At 38.7% G+C, this 23531-nt stretch overlaps 1 protein-coding gene across 2 annotated transcripts in view; it reads left to right on the top strand.

Moving 5' to 3' along the window:
* The first annotated feature begins 5413 nt into the window (after positions 1–5413).
* MYH8 (myosin heavy chain 8) overlaps positions 5414–23531 on the top strand; it is a 30025-nt gene continuing 11907 nt past the window's right edge. Inside the window, exons 1-23 of one of the 2 annotated variants that reach the window (NM_001206174.3) lie at positions 5414–5423; positions 5679–5721; positions 7234–7472; positions 8149–8292; positions 8378–8534; positions 10650–10677; positions 10777–10885; positions 10978–11070; positions 11201–11264; positions 12155–12253; positions 12345–12448; positions 12605–12743; positions 13833–13951; positions 14042–14191; positions 15545–15715; positions 16582–16891; positions 16997–17064; positions 18637–18724; positions 18811–18928; positions 19276–19399; positions 19497–19633; positions 21370–21625; positions 23280–23522. In NM_001206174.3, the coding sequence (NP_001193103.3) occupies positions 7263–7472; positions 8149–8292; positions 8378–8534; positions 10650–10677; positions 10777–10885; positions 10978–11070; positions 11201–11264; positions 12155–12253; positions 12345–12448; positions 12605–12743; positions 13833–13951; positions 14042–14191; positions 15545–15715; positions 16582–16891; positions 16997–17064; positions 18637–18724; positions 18811–18928; positions 19276–19399; positions 19497–19633; positions 21370–21625; positions 23280–23522 (2931 nt within the window). In that variant the 5' untranslated portion in view covers positions 5414–5423; positions 5679–5721; positions 7234–7262. Of the gene's footprint in view, positions 5424–5678; positions 5722–7233; positions 7473–8148; positions 8293–8377; positions 8535–10649; positions 10678–10776; positions 10886–10977; positions 11071–11200; positions 11265–12154; positions 12254–12344; positions 12449–12604; positions 12744–13832; positions 13952–14041; positions 14192–15544; positions 15716–16581; positions 16892–16996; positions 17065–18636; positions 18725–18810; positions 18929–19275; positions 19400–19496; positions 19634–21369; positions 21626–23279; positions 23523–23531 lie in introns of those variants that run through there. The other variant, XM_015458666.2, reaches the window with a different exon arrangement.

Here is a 23531-nt window from a genome sequence, read left to right as displayed (position 1 = left end):
AATCTGTTCCCTTTCCATAGAGAAACATTACCGTAATCTCAGGAAATTTAGTTTTCATTGTCTTGGGGTAGAATAAATCAAGTGATTCCTAAACATCTACAGTTATTTATATTTCACCAGCAGCAAGCACAGTCAAGTCTACAATCCCCCACACACCCCCCACATACCCCCGCCTCTTTTCTTTTCCAACAGCTACTGGCTTAGTTTAGGTTCTCAACTCTTCCCTAAAATAGCACAACAACTGCTTAAGTAGGTTATCTCTGTTGCACTTTTCCAATCCATCTTCCATGATGCTACCATAACTGTGTTTAAAATGCAAACCTTAAAACGTCAGTTCCTTGTTTAAAAGACTCCAGCGATATCCTGTGACCTATGGTAATAGGGTCCTATCTTTTACATGGTTTTCAACAGAGTGATAATAGCCAATATTTATCAAATACTTTCTACACTGCCAGTTACTATGGTAGCTGCTTTACACATATTTCTCACTGATCCTGTGAGGATTAACTACATTTCTCATTAATCCTGTGAGGTGGTGGAAAATTATTATAATTGTCCTTTAACAGATGAACAAACTGAAGCCTACGGATATTAGGTGACTTGCGTAAAATCATATGAAATAACATCTGGCTAGTTACATGGATATTTAAGACACTGAGTGAGTGAGTGAGTGAAAGTCACTCAGTCGTGTCTGACTCTTTGCAACCCCATGGACAATAAAATCCATGGAGTTCTCCAGGCCAGAACACTGGAGTGGGTAGCCGTTCCTTCTCCAGAGGATCTCCCAACTCAGGGATTGAACCCAGGTCTCCCACATTGAAGGCGGATTCTTTACCAGCTGAGCCACAAGGGAAGCCCTTATACTGTGTACACCATAAAATACACGCCAGTTTGCAGCCTCTAAAACTTACCTATTAAAAGAAGTTCATATAATGAATTTTTAAAGTAGTTACTTGATTTTTTAAGCTAGATATAAAAAGATAGTCCATATACATGCTACCCAAAAGTAAAAGCAACACAGTATAGCAAAATATTAGCAAAAAAAGAACTCAAAGCAAACTACTACTAAAAGCAGCAGGGATAGTTCATATTTCATTTTAAAAAGATACAATCTACCAAAAAGACAAAACTATCATAAATTTCTATGGAGTTAGCAACTAACTTTGAATTACATAAACAAAAATCTGAACAATCTGATAATAACCAGAGTGGACTCTTAACTTACATCTATTAGAAAAATCACAGATCAAGTAGACAAAACTAAAAACAGATGATTTGAAAAACACAAATAATAAGCTGAATGATAAAATTAAAAAAAAATTTGTAGCCAACAATGAGAGAACATAAATGCTTTTCAAACATCTAACACATACATTTTTAATGGAGGTGATATCAGTCCTTAAGAAGTAAAAATTAGTTCTTAGGAGAGCAAAAGAATCTTAGGCATTATAATAGTTTGTGCCTCACTATGGCCCCCAGGGAAAAAAAAGCTCAACCCTATCTGAAAAAACCTTATTGCTTAATCTCTTTTGTTATGGAGAAATTAATTTAAGTTTAAATTTCAATCCATTTAATTACAATCTTATGCTGAGTATTAATTTCTTAAAGAGAAATTAAACTTAATGAATTTAATTTGATTAATGTCTCTCTTCAGTGGGCAAGTTATTGAAAAAAAGGTTAAAATACACTGATCTAAAAAATGTATAAAAACTGAGTCATATGGGGGAAGACTATATCTAAATTTGCTTATACATACATAAAATACCTCTTAAGGACACACAGGAATCTGATAACTGTTGTTGACTCTGGGGAGGGAAACGCAATAGCTTTCTCACACTATTATAGTCTCACTTTTATTTATTTTTTTCCTTTTTTTTTTTAAATTTTATTTTATTTTTAAACTTTACAATATTGTATTAGTTTTGCCAAATATCGAAATGAATCCGCCACAGGTATACCTGTGTTCCCCATCCTGAACCCTCACTTTTAAAACAAGAAAAATAGTAAAAACATGATCTATGAAAGAAAATACTGATAAACTGGACTGCATCAAAATTTAAAACTTTTGCTATTCAAAAGGCACCATTAAGAAAATGAAAAGACAAGCCACAGACTACATGAAAATATTTGTTAATCATATATCTGATAAAGGACTTATATCAAAACATATATCTATATATGTGAGTATAAAGATCTCAAACAAATTATACGAAAATTATCCAATTTTTTAAATGAACTAAACAATTGGATACCTAGATAAAACACATAAATGGTAAATAAGCACATAAAAAGTAACCAAAATCATTAATTCATTAAGGAAATACAAATTAAAACCACATTAAGATACCACTCTACACTCACTAGGATATATAGCAAGCGCTGGTTGCTCAGTCATGTCTGACTCTTTGCAACCCCAGGACTATAACCTGTCAGGCTCCTCTGTCCATGGACTTCTCCATGCAAAAATACTGGAATAGATAGCCATTCCCTTCTCCAAGGGATCTTAGCAACTCAGGGATCGAATCCAGGTTTCCTGCATTGCAGGCAGATTCTTTACTCACTAGGATGGCTTTAACAAAAAAGGACAATACAAGTGTAGGTGAGAATGTGAAAAAACCTGGAAGCTTCATCTTATTGGTGGAAATGTAAAATGGCACAGCCATTGTTAGAAAGAATTTGGCAATTTCTTAAGAAGTTGCTGCTAAGTCGCTTCAGTCGTGTCCGACTCTGTGCGACCCCATAGACGGCAGCCCGCCAGGCTCCCCCATCCCTGGGATTCTCCATGCAAGAACAGTGGAGTGGGTTGCCATTTCCTTCTCCAATGCATGAAAGTGAAAAGTGAAAGTGAAGTCGCTCAGTCATATCCGACTCTTCGAGACCCATGGACTGCAGCCTACCAGGCTCCTCCGTCCATGTGATTTTCCAGGCAAGAGTACTGGAGTGGGTTGCCATTGCCTTCAGATCAGATCAGATCAGTCACTCAGTCATGTCCGACTCTTTGCGACACCATGAATTGCAGCACGCCAGGCCTCCCTGTCCATCACCAACTCCCGAAGTTCACTCAGACTCACATCCATTGAGTCAGTGATGCCATCCAGCCATCTCATCCTCTGTCATCCCCTTCTCCTCCTGCTCCCAATCCCTCCCAGCATCAGAGTCTTTTCCAATGAGTCAACTCTTCGCATGAGGTGGCCAAAGTACTGGAGTTTCAGCTTTAGCATCATTCCTTCCAAAGAAATCCCAGGGCTGATCTCCTTCAGAATGGACTGGTTGGATCTCCTCGAAGTCCAAGGGACTCTCAAGAGTCTCTAGCAACTCAACTCCTAGTTATCTCCCCAAGAGAAATGAAAACAAATGTCCACATGATGACTTGTATGGAATATTATCAACAGCACTTTGCATAACAGCCAAAACTAGAAACAATTCAAATATCCATCAATTTGAATGGATAAACAAAATGTGGCACTATATCATAGACTACTAATTAGCAACAAAAATGAATAATCTGTTGATATATGCAACAGCATGGAGGAACTCAAAAAGCATATTAAGGAAAAGAAGCCAGACATGAAAGACTACACACTAGAGGATTCCATTTGTATGAAGTTTCTAGAAAAGGCAAAACTACAGAGACAAAAAGCGTATCGGTTTTTGCCTAGGAGTTCTGATCTGGATGCTACCTGAACTGTTTTATTACATAAACACACAAACACAAATACAGACACACGAGGTCCCTCATTCCTATTTTATCTACTAAGAAGTAAACTGCATGTGTACACACGCACAAGAGAAAGAACCAGCAGCTGAAAGAGAATCCTCCCCCGCAAAGCCCAAATTTATACATCTGGAAATTAAAAAAAAGAAAACCACACTTAAGATAAATTGAGAGCTGAAATGGAAATAGAACTTTAAAATGACAATCGTACAAGGGTACTATAATACATATCAACCCCTGGGATTCAGCCAAAGTAGTAACCAAAGAAAATTTTATAACCATAAATAACATGCAAGATCATAATAAAGAATGAAAATAAATGAAGTAAGCTTTCAGTTCAAAATGCTAGACACACACAAATAAAATAAACCTAAAGAACTAAAAGAATGAAGAAGATTAAAAGCAGAAAATAATAAAATAGAAGAAAACTTATTTGGTAAATCTAAATTAAAAAGAGCAAACACAAAGACAACACTTTGGCAAATATGATTTAAAATAAAAAGAACAAAATCAAAATACGTTAAAAAAATAAAAAGGAATAGATGACTACACAAGAGTTTTTTTAACCATAAAAAGATACGCACAAAAAAATGTCCAAAAAATCTATAAAAACTCACATGGAATGGGCAATCTTCTAGGAAAATATAAATCTTCCAACTGGGGGGAAAAAAAGGTAGAAACTGCATCCTGTCTATGGTAGTGGTTACAAGAAACAGTGCACATGAAAAACTCATAGAACAAAAGAAGTGAATTTTATTGTAAGTTTAAAATTTTTTAAAAATAGTAGCAAAAAAACTCATATAACTGTCACTTAGAAAGCGTGGATTTTGCTATATATAAAGTATACTTCAATATTCCTAACCATTAAAAAAAGGAGATTCTAATTTTAAAAGAATGTTAATATAATTTGTTTAAAGAATAAGAGTGTAAATTTCATTGGTGGTATGAAAATTATCTATGATATAATTTTTTAAGTAAAATGTAAAGCAAATATGTGCTATATATGTGTATATAGTATGATCAAACTTATACATCTATAACTTATCTTACTTCTGTATAATGAGATTACAGACATTTTTTTCTCTTTGCTTATCTGTATTTTTACTACAAAGAATACATATTATTCTCTAATAAATAATATTTTTTTCAGTGTTGGGTGGATGAGCACTGACTTAACGGTAGGGACTCAGTATAGAATCTTCTCTCCCCTTGGCCTTGCTGCCCAAGCCCAGACTCCAAGGGTGAGCCTTGGCAGTGACCCAAGGTAGTGAAGGAGGTGGGGGTTCCTATGGTAACAAAGAAGGAAAACGTGGTTAGGCCCCTAAAAGCAATGCTCGCTGAGGCTGTGATCATTGGGTTACCACAGGCATGTGTGAGAGTTTGCCAAATCAAATATAGCTCTTAGGAACTTACTTTGAGGCCCCACCAGGCACTGTCGAAGATTACCTTCCCAGCACACTAGAAAGCATTCTCTGCCGGCAGATTGGTCCCTGTCACATTATTTATAGGAGATTGGTTCACATACTCAAAATGATATGAATACTTCTAATTATATCCAAACATGACAAATGTCAGAACAAATTATTCTGAGGGTTCACGCTGCCAAATGTCTTGCCCTAACAAAGAGGAGCAAGCTGCGGCATCAGCACACCAGCTCCTATATAAGCACGATGAGCCCTCCCGGTACATCTCCACCAAGGACCCAGAGGTAAGTGAATGGGGGCCTTGGGACCTGCAGGGCTCCAGGGGACAGAAACAGCTTACCCCGCAGCCCATCTCTGAGCATGAAATTGTTCCTCTCAGCTCTGACTTTTATTTTCATAAAGCCATGGCAGGTTTTAATTCTGTAACTACCGTACTGGAATTTATTTAATTCTGTAATTTAGACCAGGCAAGTTTTAATTCTGTAACTATCTTACTGGAATTTCAGAGCTTCACTAAAAAGAAACTCGTTGCTTTACAGTTTTAGATGCTCCTGAACCTGCATCTTCATCTGGAATCCGGAGGTAAGACTCCACTTTATTCATTTATTGATGACAGAAGGGATGTAGCCTAACAAAGCTGGGGACAGCGCTTCATTGTACACCATTTCCTTACATTTTGCGGTTATGTAAATATGTTGTGCTTCCAAATGTCTGCTTAGAAATGCTGGGAAATCACTTCTTCCAAATGTCTTATTCTCAGAGACCACCGTCATTTGAGTTCCAGGATTAAAGGACCATTTGGGAAAGAATGAATTTTAACAGTGAGTTCTCAGCTGCACTTAACAACTGTCAGGGGCAATGGATTACTCCATGCCAACCTCCTTCTACTGACAAGCGTTGAAAACTTGGGTGTTTCACTAGTATTTTTTAAATACCTGTAAAAATTCTTAATCTAAAACATGTAAACAGAAATGAACATCTGCTTAAAACCATAGTATTTTAGCTACTTTTTCATGATTCACTGTAGTTTTTAGAAAGATTTGTTACTGTTTGTTTAAAAAAAAAAATCACAAGAATTACACCCACAGAGTGCTATCACACTTTAAAATAGAAGGAGAGATTCTGGCCCTTCCCCCAAGTAATTCACTGCCTGAGAGTAAAGAAAAGACCCAATCAAAGTAATGAGCCAATGCTGAGACACATATCTATCAACAGAGGACAATGGCTCATATGCATGTGATAAACTCTTACACTTTTGTCTTTTCTTTTTCTGGATGAAGAGAAAAGAAGCCTGTGGAATTTATGCAGGATGAAACACCTTCATGCTGAAGCTCTCATTCCCCTGTGCTTAGATCTGTTAACTGACAGTTCAAATCCTTCATGCCAAAAGGAGAATGTTAAAAGAGATTTTGAAATTAAGGCAATGCTAAGTCTCTTGGTAACAAGCCAAATGATATATTTAAAAAAAACAACCCTAGAGTGATAACGATTTCTTATGAGGTTAATGACCCACCAAGAGATGTTTAATATAAAGTGGGTGTTAAAAAGAATTATTTGACTTACAAGAGAAAAAAAAAGGCCATCTAAAAGGCAAAAATGGTTTTGGTAGCTTGGAAGATATCAACTTTCATTTGCCCAAGACAAACTTTCCCTCCTAACTCTATGATTGTCCCAGCAAATGGCAGATGCAAACATTATGCATCTGAGGATTAAAGAATGACAGTTGCTATAAAACAATCCATCAACAACAGTCTTAGCTATAGATATTATTAGAGTTTAGAGATTAAAACAGGCAAGGATTCCATTCTCACTCAGCTGTAGGTGCCCTAGCCCTGAAGATCAAGACATGCCATCTGGGAAGGAAATTTTCAAAGCCCTAAAAATGAAGCCTCAGATTGCAGTCTCATTCCAAACCAGCCCTGTGCTAGTGTTATTAATACTTTATTAAGTTGAACGCTGGTCAACACAGGTTGGAAGAACAATTACAGTCCAGGCTGGGGATGGAACCTCAATATTTCTGTCATTTCAAATTTTTTTCTCACATGTATATAACTTCTGGTTTCTCTTTTCCCTCTCTCCCATTCTTTCCCCAAGGCAGAATTCTCTCTAAATAAATTGCAACCATGAGTGCGAGTTCAGACGCTGAGATGGCTGTTTTTGGCGAAGCCGCTCCCTACCTTCGAAAATCAGAAAAGGAACGGATTGAAGCCCAAAACAAGCCCTTTGATGCTAAAACATCAGTCTTTGTGGCAGAGCCCAAGGAATCCTATGTGAAGAGCATCATACAAAGCAAGGAAGGGGGGAAAGTAACTGTAAAGACAGAACGTGGAGCAGTAAGTAAAAACATAAGGAGAAAATCCTTCCCGTTTTATTTCTCCATCTCCTCACTTCAAGTTGAAGCCTTCCTTGCTCACAATTTCCAAGTTTATTGCCAGTCCAGACACCCTTCCAGTCCATTAACAGACATCAGATTTGGAAGGTAAAAGAAATTCTCACTTCTCCCTTTCCCAACCACCAAAAGAACTTTAAGCCCCTAGTCAGCCTCCAGCATTTCCCTTCCATCACTCACTTCCCAGTCTAAATCTCCAAACCTGGGAGAAATAAAAACTAGTTTCTATCAAAAGAATTATTATCTACTTAGGTAAATAATGCATTAATCTTCCCATTACTTCCTCCCAAATTGAAGTTTCTTATAATAAATGGCAAGGAGAAATAAAAAATTAAACCCATTGAAGTAAAATGATATAAACGGATAAACCTGGGACATGAAAATGTGGGAGGAAAAAAGTAGATTTTAAAGAGTAGGATGTATTCTAGCTCATCACAGGAAACAGATTTTTTTTTTTTACCATCAAACTCTAAGATGAATACATTTTTGTGCTTTTATTTAAAGGACACTGAATAATATAATGGAAAGTGCCCACAATCGTAGTCTTATAACCAAAGCAGATACATATAAATCCTACTTCCAACCATTAATACAAACTTGACTCTCACTTTACTTGCCAGACTCTCACTGTCAGAGAAGATCAAGTCTTCCCCATGAACCCTCCCAAATATGACAAGATCGAGGACATGGCCATGATGACCCACCTGCACGAGCCCGGAGTGCTGTACAACCTCAAAGAGCGTTATGCAGCCTGGATGATCTACGTGAGCACCCTTCAACCTCTCTTTATTTCATCTATCTCTCCAAGTAGAATCAAATCCCACATGTTGAGTGTTCTGATTTTCTCAGACCTACTCGGGCCTCTTCTGCGTCACCGTCAACCCCTACAAGTGGCTGCCGGTGTACAACCCCGAGGTGGTGGCAGCCTACAGGGGCAAAAAGCGCCAGGAGGCCCCGCCCCACATCTTCTCCATCTCTGACAACGCCTATCAGTTCATGCTGACTGGTGAGTGAGTGATGCATCTATTTACAGAAATGTGGAAACGGAATCTTGAATGAACAAGTAGACTTTGGGCTTTGATTACAATAATACATTGCAGCCACACAGGGCTTCACTGTTTTCAAGAAACTTTCAGTGCTGTAACATCACATAATCTTCCCCACAGCCACTCTACAGATGAGTAAAATGAAGCTAGTCACTGAGTTCACTGACCTGCCCAAGCTAACCCAGATAGAAACTGGAAGCCTAAATGAAACAATTAGCAGACCTACATATATGTTGCTTTTCCATATTTTTTAATTTATGATTTGGAGAGGGAAAAAAGTTCAAATATATTTTTTTAGTATATTCACATCCACAGCAATCAAGGAAAATACTTACCAGCCATAGCTGGAAAGGGTTGTGAATTTCTTTATCTTTAATAGATACAGCCAACACTGCCAGCGTTTGAGATAGAAAGAACTGAGACTTCCCTCCCAAAGATTTTGAAGCATTTTCCTACTAGAATGGAAGAAAATAGAAATCCATCTTTCTTTGAAAACATTTTTTAAAAATTTATATCAAAGTCTGTTGCTCCTATCTTATCAAAACATAAACAAACAGCTTTGATACAAATTGCAGGCCCAAATATAGCATTAAAATCTTTTATCAGCAGACACCAAATGTATTGCCTTTGGAAATATTCCAGATTCCTGAGTTTCCTGTTGTTCCATGAGATATTAGAAACTGGGGAAGATTTTGTTCCATTTTGGTTTCTCTTTTGTTTATTTTGTTGCACTGTTTTTAAATTGTCTTTTAAAGGAGAAAAGAAAGGGATAAAATACAAATCTTGCATTACAAACTGGCCAGCAATTCTATAAGGATTTCATGCTAGTAAACTGTCTTTGGTTGTCAACAGAACCTAGCTACCTTCCAGAAATTATTCAAATTCAGGCTCATTCCAGAGGTTTTAACACGCAGCAGTTGCATTTACACTGGTGGTATGTAAACCACCACCCCTACCAAGGTCCTCACTCCCCCAGCTTTCAGGGCTGCTCCAAATTCAAGATTACTTATCTCCAAACATGATTTTGATATAAAACCATGCAAAACTGTAGCATCTGACCAGGTTAGAGACTAAAACATTATTTTCTTACCTATGTTCCCACTAGCTGTGACATGATCTTTCATGATTTTTCTTCTATTGGAAAAAGAAATCAATCTGAATATGTTTCAAAATCTGTCTCTACTTCCCTAAACAGAGCTTTAAAGTTCCCTGAAGTCTATATGCACATCTAAATAGCATCCATCTTGTATCTATTTCTCTGAATAGGTTTTTTTTAGATTTACGAATGCTCTAGAATCTATCAGTACAAAATTAAAAATTTAACAGATCAGAAAATTGGTATAAATCCAACATATCAGTCATATAGAGGGACAGTTTTTGCATTACTTAGAAAATGTGTATAAAAGAGAGAAATAAAAGGAAATGAACAGTGACAGTTATTAATACAATTCCAGATCTCTTCCTTTTTTAGTATTACCAGCAGTCAAGTTAATATCAAGAACTGGGAGGAGGCCAGACAGCCGAAAAATATATAAACCAGAAGTCAAGAACACCAAAATATCTTAACAAGTGATGTATCTATCAGAAAAATCACTTATTCTTCCCTGGGTTCCTTTCTTTATCTGTTAAATGAAACTTCAGAATTCTGATTCTTACTGAAATAGCTACAGATGAAAGTATGTGATGCCTGGAATTTCCTTTAAAATAACCAAGCTTGGGATGGGAATATAGATTATATAAAATTGGCCATATAGTAACTACTGAAATGCTGTATACATAGGTACATAGGAGCTTTTAACAGTATTTTCTCTACCTTTGTATAGGTTTGAAATTGCCCATAAGTTTTTAAATTAATAAAATACCAGAAGAAACAGATGATTCTTTGCCTCTCATTTTCACAAATTTTACTCCAAGAGGCAAGTACTGTCTGGGAGCTATACCCAAAGCCAAAATCACAGGCAATATCTTCAAAATGTTAAAAAGAATAAACTGTATTTAATCTGAACAGAGTCAATAATCTTCATAGTGAATGTGCACTATTTTTAAAAATGATGGTCTTGATTTCTCTTTCACAGATCGTGAGAACCAGTCCATCCTGATCACGTATGTGATTTTTCCTTCTTCTCTGATTGGTGGTGATTGTCTTAGATGTTGACAATGTGAGCTGTAGTTCTGATCTCTTCTCTGGTTTTTATTTGACAGCGGAGAATCTGGGGCAGGAAAGACTGTGAACACGAAGCGTGTCATCCAGTACTTTGCAACAATTGCAGTCACTGGGGAGAAGAAGAAGGAGGAACCTGGCAAAATGCAGGTGGGTCTGATGGGCATGCGAGAATCATGATGGGCAGGGCGCTCAGGAAGCCACGGACTTCCTTGTGTTTCTGCTCTTGTGTTTCTCTGCAGGGGACTCTGGAGGATCAGATCATCAGTGCCAACCCCCTGCTGGAGGCCTTTGGCAATGCCAAGACCGTGAGGAATGACAATTCCTCTCGCTTTGTGAGTCTCTGGGTCACAGAAGGGTTTTCTCAGGCCTTAAATGCCCATAAAGGCATGTCTCAGTCGTTATTTCAGTCTCTTCTTATTCATGTTTTATTTTGTACATAACATCGTCTTTTTTACTTGCAAGGGTAAATTCATCAGGATCCACTTCGGGACCACAGGGAAACTGGCTTCTGCTGATATTGAAACATGTGAGTAACACAACCATTGAAACTCAGGCAGATCAACCAGGGATGTCATTTGCAGGGATACTGTCAACACGTGGTGAGCACTGAGCCTGCCGCCAGTGCTGCTCGTGAGCTAATGCTGTAATTCTCCACAATCTCCGTGTGCTCTGCTTACCTTAGTGTCAGACTGACGGCTCTGCAGCACATTCTGAAATGCCAGTCTCAGAAGCAACTATGCCATTTTTTCCAGGACAAACAGTAGGACTATTCACGGGTTCCTATATGTTATCTACAGGTTGACAACACATTTCTGTGATTTGCTCTTTTTCTTTTTTTGCAGAAGGATTCATATTTATTGGTTCAAATAGAGTATCTAACATTTGCTAAACATGCATTTCACACTAACTGGCCACATTTCCACAGGTAGTCAAATTCTCAGAAAAGGGCCCATCCCTTGGCAGAGGGCCGGGGTAGCAGAGCCTGCCAACTATCACTTGGTCATGCAGGACTGACGGAGCCAGGTTGGCAGGCATTCTGTGATCTGCTCTTGATCTGAGGTTTGGTAGATGTTTCCAAGGTAATCCCTCACCAAGGAATCTAGGTGAGCTGAGGAAGGAGGGGATATTAAAGATCAGTTATAAGACAAAGGTCATAAGTCATCCATATGAAAAGCTGATTTGTTACTAGAGCATGCATACTTCACTCTTTGCTTTTAAATGGTGAGAACCTTGGGTAATTGCCATATGTATTTGGAATTCTTATATACAGTACCAACAGGATCAATCATCAAGTTGAAATCTCAATGAAGCCTATTGTAATATCCCCAATTTTAGCCAAAGACATTGTGGTTCATTTACTGTCTCAGCAGCATTGATATTTTTTCTAATTCCATGTCTATTTCCCCCTCTTTCCAGATCTTCTAGAAAAGTCTAGAGTTACTTTCCAGTTGAAGGCAGAAAGAAGCTACCATATTTTTTATCAGATCACTTCCAATAAGAAGCCAGATCTGATTGGTAAGAATGAACCTAAATTCACAGACAAAAGTTAAGATTTTTGTTAACTACTTTTAATGTGAAACATACACCCTGAACTCTGTGTCCCCAGAAATGCTCCTGATCACCACCAACCCATATGATTACGCCTTTGTCAGTCAAGGGGAGATCACAGTCCCTAGCATTGATGACCAAGAAGAGCTGATGGCCACTGATGTAAGACATAAACTCACTTTTAAAAAAATCTATTATGCATGGGAATGATAATAGCAACCATACTGTAAGTGTGGTTACCTTAGAATATAGTGTAAATTCATCAAAATATGTTAATATCTTCTGCCCTAACCTTTTTCCTGTCATTTCTCCTGACAGAGCGCCATAGACATCCTGGGCTTTACTTCTGAGGAGAAAGTGTCCATCTACAAGCTCACGGGGGCAGTAATGCATTACGGGAACATGAAATTCAAGCAAAAGCAGCGTGAGGAGCAAGCAGAGCCAGATGGCACTGAAGGTACCAATGAACCCCCAACTGGGTTTAAGACAGAAAATACGACAAGAAAAAATAAAAAGCTCTTCTAAACTCACATCTCCTTTGCAACTAAATTTCTGAAGGGCATGCACACATTACACATACTGCACTCTGTCCTCGCCCCCTTTTCCTCTTAGCATCTCCACATCTCCGTCATTTCTACACACACCAAATAGTGAAAATGAACCCTAATGGCCACTTATAAGTATGTATTTAAAAAGCACAACCTGGGGCCAGATCAGAGAGAGAGTAAGACAGAACCATATGCTTACTTTGCCTTAGAAATGACAAGAAGGTACACAGGATAACTTGGCATATGGGTGTGTTTCAGCACCAACTGGGTAAACCAAGCAGGGGGATACAATGTCTGCCCAAACACAGAGCTGGGGTGGAGGATATCCCGAGATATCTGTGCACGTGTGTGTTGTCTACATGTAAACCTGCAGACAATCTAGGCACCAAGTAAGATAAAAAGAAACTGAGAAAGAAAAGTCATATACTCTGTGGAAGGAATATGGAAATTACAGAAACCACCATGGAAGCTACAGTTATCTGCTCCTTTGAAGCCTTTCCTGACCATCCCAGTTCGACATTCTGTCTCCCTCATTTACATCATAGTCATTGGCAACATTTCAGAAGGGGACGAGGTAGGAATCATCCATTGAGATTTAGTTCCCACATTTTCAGATAAAGAAACTGGTCATTGATGGTAAGTTGGGAAGAGCAAAATTGAGATAAGGTGTATTCATGTCACCTTTCAACCATACCTAAGAGCAGGGACTCTGGCTTTTGTCTTACGTAAAGTTATTTCCATTAACATTGGACTTACGTTTGATTTTGCTAAATGACTCAAAAGCTGCTTGCAACAAATCACCAAAGGCCAGTGTAACTGACTGATCATTTATTAGCAAGTACATGCTCTAATGTACAGAAAGCCTTGCTTGACCTTCTATAGAATTATTTAAAGTTTTTTATTTAAATAATAATGAAAATGGATTGGAGGAACCTGGAAAGACTATCTTAAAGAAACATCTGCCATTAAACAATATTTCTTGAATTGTGTCTCTGCAGTGGCTGACAAGGCTGCCTATCTCCAAAGTCTTAACTCTGCTGACCTGCTCAAAGCTCTCTGCTACCCCAGGGTCAAGGTCGGCAATGAGTATGTCACCAAAGGCCAGACTGTGCAGCAGGTAAGTACACAACCTTCATGAATCACACATTTTCCAGGCCTTCAGTTCATGTCTTTAATAAGACCAATAATCATTACTCTGTCCATGAAGGTGTACAATGCAGTGGGCGCTCTGGCCAAAGCCGTCTATGAGAAGATGTTCCTGTGGATGGTCACCCGCATCAACCAGCAGCTGGACACCAAGCAGCCCAGGCAGTACTTCATCGGGGTCTTGGACATCGCTGGCTTTGAGATCTTTGATGTGAGTTATCTTCAGATTAATAAAAAGTGGGAGAAAGACAATCTGGGTTTTGATATATTGGGTATTCCCCAGTGGCTCAGTGATAAAGAATTCGCCTGAAATGTAGGAGATGTGGGTTCAATCCATGGGTCAGGAAGATCCGCTGGAGGAGGGCATGGCAACCCACTCCAGTATTCTTGCTTGGAAAGTCCCATGCACAGAGGAGCCTGGCGGGTTATGGTCCATGAGGTCACAAAGAGTTGGACACGAGTGAAGTAACTGAGCAGCAGCAGCAGCATGCTGGGTATTATTCATTTACATTTGTAGTGTCTACATCGCTTTCTCCAACATAGTACCTAGGACAAAATATCTAGGAGGTAACAGGATAATAGCAGTCGTAATAATAACGGCCACACTTTATCGAGAAGTCTGTATTTCTGGCACTCTACTAAGTACTTCAAATTGTTACCTCATTTAATCTTCACAATAACCCAAGAAGGAGTAACATACTTCTAATTAAATGTGGAGGAACAGATGCAAAAAAATCAGCACGCTTGCTAAAGATCCTCCAGCCACGTAAGGCAAAGCCAAGATAGGAACCTGGATCCGTAGTGTTTGGTCCATACACAAGGCTCCCTCCGTCCCATGGAGGAAAAAGGAGCTAAAAGGAGAAGCACAGTGACAGTTCATAGTCTTTCCTCTTCCAGCTTCATCTGACACCCACCATTTCCCCTCTGGGTCATTAGCTTCATCATCTATAAAAACGAAGGTGTCTATAAAGTAACGAAGATTACTATAAAGACTTCATCAGATCTTCAATGCTAGACCACACAAGGTCCCTACTTTCACAGATGTGACAATGAGAAGTTACCAAATGTTTGATATGAAGAGAAATTAACCTATTAATTTCACTTTGTACATCAAATAAAGGTCTTAAGAAAAGCTTTCCTTAATAAAGTGACAGCCAAAAGTGAAAATGTGAACTTCACCTTGAATTAGAGAGTGGGGTGGTAAAAAGGTGAGGCTTTGCAATAAATTACTTTCACCCTTAAATCTGAACCCATTACTCACTGGATTGTACTTTTGTTGTACTTTTAATGCACATTATTGCCCAGGCAATCTCAGAAGGGGAAGGAGGTCCATTCTACCAGAACTCTTGCTGTGTGGCTGACAGCTGTAAACAATGCCCAGAAATCACAAAAAGGGCTCATGTCAAAAATGATCCTTTCTTTCCTGGGATTTCTGAATAAACAATAATTAGTTCATAATTTTATTTCATTACTGAATTACACATATTTTCAATAAAAGATTTTTCAGTAATGAATTCTACCACTTTAAAAATCCATTTAACATTGGAAATTTGCTTTTGTGCAGTTCAACAGCCTGGAACAGCTGTGCATCAACTTCACCAATGAGAAACTGCAACAGTTTTTCAACCACCACATGTTCGTGCTGGAGCAGGAGGAGTACAAGAAGGAAGGCATCGAGTGGGAGTTCATCGACTTCGGGATGGACCTGGCCGCCTGCATTGAGCTCATTGAGAAGGTCTGTTTGACTTCTAAAGTAAATCTGAACTGTAAGCATAACCTTCCCAAGTGTCTTAAGCAACTTCAGAAAGTATTACAGTAATCTTAAATAGACTGATATCAGAACAAGTTAGAGAATTACTTTAGAAATTATTTCCTCTTTTCAGCTTTTACAGAAGGACCAGAGAGTTTAGTTTCATTTTGTCCTGAGCAGTTTTGTTCTAACACTGACTCAAACCCAATTTGAAAACAGCACCTCTACTGAGATGGTCTACTTCACGAGAGAAACTACCTCATTTGTTTTAAATCACCATTGTGACCCAAGACGTCAGCAATAGAAATAACTATTTTCTAAGTCAAAATTAATGCAGAGGTAACACAGCTAGAGCTTCTATGAAAGATAATCTGTTTGGAAGTCAAGAAGTCAAATTGCTTATGCTTGTTCATAATCTACCTTTAAGGAGATTAAGTACACAAAATGTCCTATATAAAGTTTGGGTTATTTATACTATTGCGTATAAAGTAAACATCATTCTAAGTCACTAAGTTCTTTTCATAGAAAAATAAAACTTTGACAATACATTAATTCACCAAGTAGGTGAGTTAATGTGATAAATACAGACATTTTAATGTCACCTCCACATGCTGTGCTGACATCTGGAGTTTGTATCTAGCTATTTTTTTACTTAAAAATAATGTTATGGATCGAATGTGAGAAAGAATGGTGGAAAGTCATTCTAGTGATAACAAAAGGACTATAAGCTTGATCCTGGTTTACTTTTTAAGTATATTTAATTAGGAGTGCTCATAATTCAATCAAATGACAGCCACTATACCTTTTGAGACAAGATAGACTGACACCAACGTCTGCTTTTCTGAATTCAGCCACTGGGCATCTTCTCCATCCTGGAAGAGGAGTGCATGTTCCCCAAGGCCACAGATACCTCCTTCAAGAACAAGCTGTATGACCAGCACCTGGGCAAGTCTGCCAACTTCCAGAAGCCCAAGGTGGTCAAGGGCAGAGCCGAGGCCCACTTCTCCCTGATTCACTACGCGGGCACCGTGGACTACAACATTGCCGGCTGGCTGGACAAGAACAAGGACCCCCTGAACGACACAGTGGTTGGGCTGTACCAGAAGTCCTCCATGAAGACTCTGGCCAGTCTCTTTTCCACATATGCTAGTGCTGAAGCTGGTACTTTCTGTGCCCCTGATTTAAATTAACCTATCCCCACAGAAAGTTTACATGCCATTCCAGCCTCTGGGATACATTCATTAATGGGTTTTCTTTTTATCTTAGACAGCGGTGCAAAGAAAGGTGCTAAGAAGAAGGGCTCTTCTTTCCAGACTGTGTCAGCCCTTTTCAGGGTAAAGTACAAATTTAATTCAAAAATCCATATGGTCTCTATGACTTATTAAAATTATAGGATTTAGAATAAATTAGGAGGGAATGGAATGTTAATAGGAATTATTTCAAATATTTCCTCTTGTTCAGGGTACTTCTGTAGGGCCGAATGTTTTACCCACTACTCCTTATTATGCTCATCTCATGTATTCAGGAACTCCAAAAATGCCTTTAGGAGTTTTCTGGTTCTATAATAAGGCTGATTTTTGAGGAAGCACAGCTGAACTTCAAAGGTCTCCCTGCGGAAAGCCGTATCTTTATTCCACTAATATTGCCCTTTGAGAACATTCCTGAGTCCCTCTTTGAGAATAAGCCTGAGACACATCCTTTAGGACATCTTTCCACCAAAATGCATCTTTGTCTTTTGAGGTAGATTTAATTTTTTGTGATAGCTGAAAATTACCTAAAGCCAAATCTCGTGATTTAAATGGATGATTAAGATAGAAAAATACCCGTAAAGAATTAAATAACAGTAATAATAACATTACTACAAATAATGTGATTCTCTTGGATGGCTTAAAAACTGGTTCTTCTAAAAGGGGACATATGGAGCATCTGATCTAATGGCTGCTTTGTCAGGATTTCTATGAACTTCTATAGCTAAGTCTCATTCCTTTTAAAACTAAAACGTAGATATAACATATAACCTAAACAAGAAAATGGCCCTGTTCTTTTCTCACTACCAATTTGCACTATCTCCCCAAACACACTCTTACACATATTTTCAGGATTAGAGACTCACATTACTTATTTTATATCCTAATAGTTAACTGAGATGTAAAAAATAAAGCAACTCTGACTTCTCAAAGAATATACCTAAGAAATACTGAAAAATATCTACATGCTGGTTTTCTACAGTTGAGTAAATCACCACTGTCTATCATAATCAGTTATTCTGTTTCTGGAATAACTGCCCCATATGCTTCAGACTGTGAATCATCCTCAGGTATCCGAGATCCACCTACAGAAGGTCATATAGTCTCGTGATTTTAGACTCTTCAAAAAACCCAAAAGGTTACAGGTCCCAGGGAATAATAAACTCAAGAAAGGAATCAAGCACTGGGACAGTGACTGACATAGGTCACCACTGTAGACTAGTACTGTGAGAATTATTAGCACTGAGAGAGGCAAGAGAGACCTTAGAGGTGATCTCAACCATTTTCAGATGAGACCCAGAGAGACAAAAGGGATTTCAAGCAGCTCGTTAGTGGCAAAGCAAGACGGTAGTCTTTTATTTTCTGATTCTTGCTCAAGAACACTTCATGTGCCTCAATGCCACTTGAATTGGCAGTTTGTTTACAGGACAGATCCTAGGTGTCATAAATGAATACCACAGAGAGCTATATTTCTCCGTAGCACTCTGGCCTTTCAGTTATTTGGCAGGCTACAACTCTTGAGACCCTTAAAACACAGAGCAACTGAAGCCTCATAGACTTAATAGTTAAGAGAGTGCCTAGGTTCATTTCATATAATTGCCAAAAAAAGCAACCTGAAATAGAACTTTCTCATCAAGTCCCTTCTCCCTGGTTTTCTAGGAAAATTTAAATAAATTGATGACCAATCTGAGGAGCACACACCCCCACTTCGTACGCTGTATCATTCCCAATGAAACCAAAACTCCCGGTAAGATCTAAGAGCACGAAATAATCAAACAGGCACAAGTGCGACAGTTGAACTGCCCAGCAGTATGCACTGTGATCTCTTTCTAGGGGCCATGGAGCATGAGCTGGTCCTGCACCAGCTGAGGTGTAACGGGGTGCTGGAGGGCATCCGCATCTGCAGGAAGGGCTTCCCCAGCAGAATCCTCTATGGGGACTTTAAACAAAGGCCAGTCACTCCTTGTTGTATTTCACTAAATGCTGTGCTTGTTTAATCATTTTTACTGTTGTCCTCTGTTCATTGTGTTCTATGTACCCTGTTTAGTGGGTATTATGAAGTAAGTCAAATAATATAGTCTTGTGGTGGTAGAACAGAATACAGGCTAGAGGAGGTGGCATTTCTTACAAATAGGAGGGAAGTATGCATTAGCTCGTGGAAAAATGGATTCACCAATATGGACAATTGGGTTTTCTATTTTGCTTTCTTTCTTTTTACTGATGTTTCTTTTTGGTGTCATTTGACTTTCATATATGTTCACATCTTCCTAACCATTCATTCTTTCTTCAATGAAACAGATACAAAGTTTTAAATGCAAGTGCTATTCCAGATGGACAGTTCATTGACAGCAAGAAGGCTTCTGAGAAACTTCTTGCCTCCATCGATATTGATCACACCCAGTACAAGTTTGGACACACGAAGGTACAGCCGCTATTTACTTACAGCTGATCCAAGCACCGTCTGCCGTGTCTGTCTCTCCTGTAGTCTGTGGATCATTTGTGACTTTCCCTCTCTCCAGGTTTTCTTCAAAGCTGGCCTGCTGGGTCTTCTGGAAGAAATGAGAGATGAAAAGTTGGCCCAGATTATAACAAGAACTCAAGCTGTCTGTAGGGGATTCCTAATGAGGGTAGAATACCAGAAAATGCTGCAAAGGAGGTAACAACTATGCAGAGTATCAGGACGATGCGGTCCCTCCGGGACTCCACTACATCAGTCTTGCTCACTCATTAACTCTTCCATTTTTCAGTTCATATGCGCTTCTCACCCAGTTCAGAACCCACTCCTACAACACATCAGACTTTGCCCAAGCCCTCACATTTGGACTCCCATCAAAACTCTCTCCTCCCTCATTGTCTCCCTTCTATTCCTCTCACACACAGCTGCATCAAGCACTGTTCTCATCATGCCATATTCAGTTGCAGTTCCCCATGGTCTCCCCTGTCAAATCCAAGTTGCCTCTGTGTCTGCCAAGGCCCTCTCTATTCCCCACCTCATCTGTCATCTCCAAATGCCTTGTCTTTTCCAGCCAGCCTAAACAGTTTGCTTATCTCTTATATTCTTATGTTTGCTCAAGCCCTCTCCTCTTAGCCTAATTTAGTCACTCACCAGCTCACAACTTCCATTTCCTCTTCCCCTAATTAACCTCATCCAGCTCCACTGACCTAGCACGACTGCATTCCCTGTCCTTACACACACGTTTTGCATTCAGTCTGCTCATGCACACTATTTATTTCTGCATTATAAGTTTTTCCAAGTCTTTCCATGTGTCAACATTATGGTGTATGCCTTCTTGGTTATGGTTCTCATAAATTGGACCTGTAGAAATAGAATTTCCATTTTAATAAGCTTGAAGAAGCAAACACACTGTTCAAAGGCAGTAAAACTTTGCCAGTTTACTGCTACAGTGTGCAGAAGGGATATCTTTTATTACTATTTTTAAAATGTTATTTAAATAAAACAAATTTTGGAGCTCAATACAAGCTAAATGCTCTGTAGACAACAATCTAGTTGAGCGGGTAAGAATGAGTAATTTGAAAGGATTTGAGAAAAGCCAGTATATCATTTGAAGAAGCTAACAAAAGAAGTTCACAGAGCAGATAATTCAGGGGTAATTAAATAAGAGGAGAGGCTTCAAGGAATACATGATAAATCACAACCTCAACGTAGGTTCAGTTCAGTCACTCAGTCGTGTCCGACTCTTTGCGACCCCATGAACTGCAGCATGCCAGGCCTCCCTGTCCATCACCAACTCCCAGAGTCCACCCAAACCCATGTCCATTAAGTTGGTGATGCCATCCAACCATCTCATCCTCTGTTGACCCCTTCTCCTCCTGCCCTCAATCTTTCCCAGCATCAGGGTCTTTTCAAATGAGTCAGCTCTTCGCATCAGGTGGCCAAAGTATTGGAGTTTCAGCTCCAGCATCAGTCCTTCCAAGGTGGAGCAATTCAAAAAGCAAGCCATGCCCTTTCACGGTTCTCATCAGTGTGCCCACAGCTAAGCTGCATGATCCACTTACAACTGCCATACCCACTCCCAAATCACTAACACTGTGATTTCTCAGATGTTCTTAAAATGGTGCATGTTGCTCATATATACAAAGTATCCCTCCTCTAAAGTCAGCTTCTTTGCTAGTGTGACAGGGTCTTGGGAACACAGAATTGTTAAGTATGAGCAGTGCACATTAGCCAACAGGTCATACTGAGGACCACTCTAAGGGGGAGTGGGTGGGAATGTGTGTTTATGTGGCCTGCATATAAAATATACAGAATCTGGCATATCATTTATATGTGGGGTGGTCATTAAAAGGGGAGTTTATATGTTTAAAAAAAATAACAACAACAACGTTGTCTCTAATGGATCAACCTACACTGATCCTTTCCTGTCATTTCAGAGAAGCCCTTTTCTGCATCCAGTATAACGTACGAGCCTTCATGAACGTCAAGCACTGGCCTTGGATGAAACTTTTTTTCAAGATCAAGCCCCTCCTCAAGAGTGCAGAGACAGAGAAGGAGATGGCCACAATGAAGGAAGAGTTTCAGAAAACCAAGGATGAACTGGCCAAATCAGAGGCCAAAAGGAAGGAACTGGAGGAAAAAATGGTGACTCTCTTGAAAGAGAAAAATGACCTACAGCTCCAGGTTCAATCTGTGAGTACCCTCTGTGCTGAATGCACCATGTCAGTGACTTCAATTGCACCATTTTCTTGACTTCACAAACACCTTGGATTTACAAATGGCCTTTTCTTGAAAAAGAATATTTCCAATTGCTTTTTTCAGTATTTCACTTAACTTTCAACATTCCTATGAAGAAGGCAAGAACTACTTCCAAATTGCAAATGGGAAATTGAAGAATTTATTTAACAATGTCACAAATTTAACAGCCATGAAGGAAGCAATTTAAAGGCAAGCCCTCAAATCTCAGTCATTTTTCTGAGAAAATGACTGCTTTAATGCTTCAACCCAGCCTGAAAAGTGGAGCCCTATTTTCTGAATACACATGTATAAGATTGCATTTAAACTCAAAAAAGACAGTCATTCTTATTTCTCTCTGGATCTCTTTTTCCCAACCCCCAGGATTTAGCCCAACAAATTGACTTGCAGTTATTTGAACTGAACTACCAGGGTAAAAGGCAGAGCTAGTGAACCCTGTGATTCTTCCTTTGATACAGATCCCGAGTTCTTAAGGTCTCTCCTCTGTTTATTGATTCAAGAAGAAGCTGAAATCAAAGTGGGACAGGCTTGGCACCAACATTCTGGCCAATTACAATCTCCCATTTCCTTAGTCCAAGTCAAGCAAGCCCAACAATGTCATGAAGAAATCCATAAAAAGGATAGCTTTCTTAAAATTTTTAAGCTATTTTCAACTTTTCCTATTGATAAATTAACTTATATGAGTTACATTTTCCTTAAAGCACAGTATCACAGCCTCTTCATTTTAACCTCTCTTCATAGGTATTATCGTTAGTCAGTGAGTAAATATGTACTAAGCGTATCACTTGAAAGCAAAGGAACCCTGAAAAGTCCCCATTATCATTCATTCAAGCATTTTAAAAACTTAAGATATAAACAAACACTGAGAAGTTAAAGAAATTCCCCAGATCAGAGTAATCTAATAAGTCAGTGGCTGAACTGATTTTTATGAGTCCTTTAGTCATTTATAAAAACCTTATTGAGTTATATATAGTTTCTCAAAATTACAAGTTCTGACATACTCTAAAATTCCTTTTGAGACTAATTCTTAAAATGGAAAAGGAAACCTTGGACAATTATAGAACTGTTATGGCCTATCAGGGAGGTTTTGAGTGTATAAAAATGTTTCGTGGAAATATATCCATAGTATAAAAAATGTTCTTTTTCTTTTTTAAATTCAATCTAGTAACTAGAGAATGACCAAAGCCAAAATGAACCAATGTGACTAAGTCAAAATCTTTGAATATTATAGCTGAAATGCTCTTAACAATCATCTATTCCAACCCTCTTAATTACAGGAGATAACTGAGTATAAGAGGAATAAGGCAAATTTGAGACAAGAACTCAGGCTTTGGTCCTCCCACTCTTCTATACACTACTTTTTAAAACAGTCAATTGCTTCAATTCAGCCATTTTTCAGACTAATTTGTTTCTAAATCTATAGTCCCGGATCTAATTAGTTACATTTCTCCAAACAACGGAATAATGTTCAATTAACTTATACTCATACTGAAAAATTCATTAGCATTCAGTAAACACTTCTACTTCATGCAAAGAACAAGTTCAAAATAAGTAACAAATTCTCTAATTAGTTTAACGAATCTCCCTTCAGGAAGCTGATGCCTTGGCTGATGCAGAGGAAAGGTGTGAGCAACTGATTAAGAACAAAATCCAGCTGGAGGCTAAGATCAAGGAGGTGACTGAGAGAGCTGAAGATGAGGAAGAGATGAATGCTGAGCTGACGGCCAAGAAGAGGAAACTGGAAGACGAATGTGCAGAACTAAAGAAAGACATAGATGACCTTGAGCTGACACTGGCCAAGGTTGAGAAGGAGAAACATGCCACAGAGAACAAGGTATGAATC

Source organism: Bos taurus, chromosome 19, assembly GCF_002263795.3.
Source record: "Bos taurus isolate L1 Dominette 01449 registration number 42190680 breed Hereford chromosome 19, ARS-UCD2.0, whole genome shotgun sequence".
Lineage (NCBI taxonomy): Eukaryota > Metazoa > Chordata > Mammalia > Artiodactyla > Bovidae > Bos > Bos taurus.
Note: the sequence above shows the minus strand (reverse complement) of the source record. Positions and strands in the feature narration are given on the sequence as shown.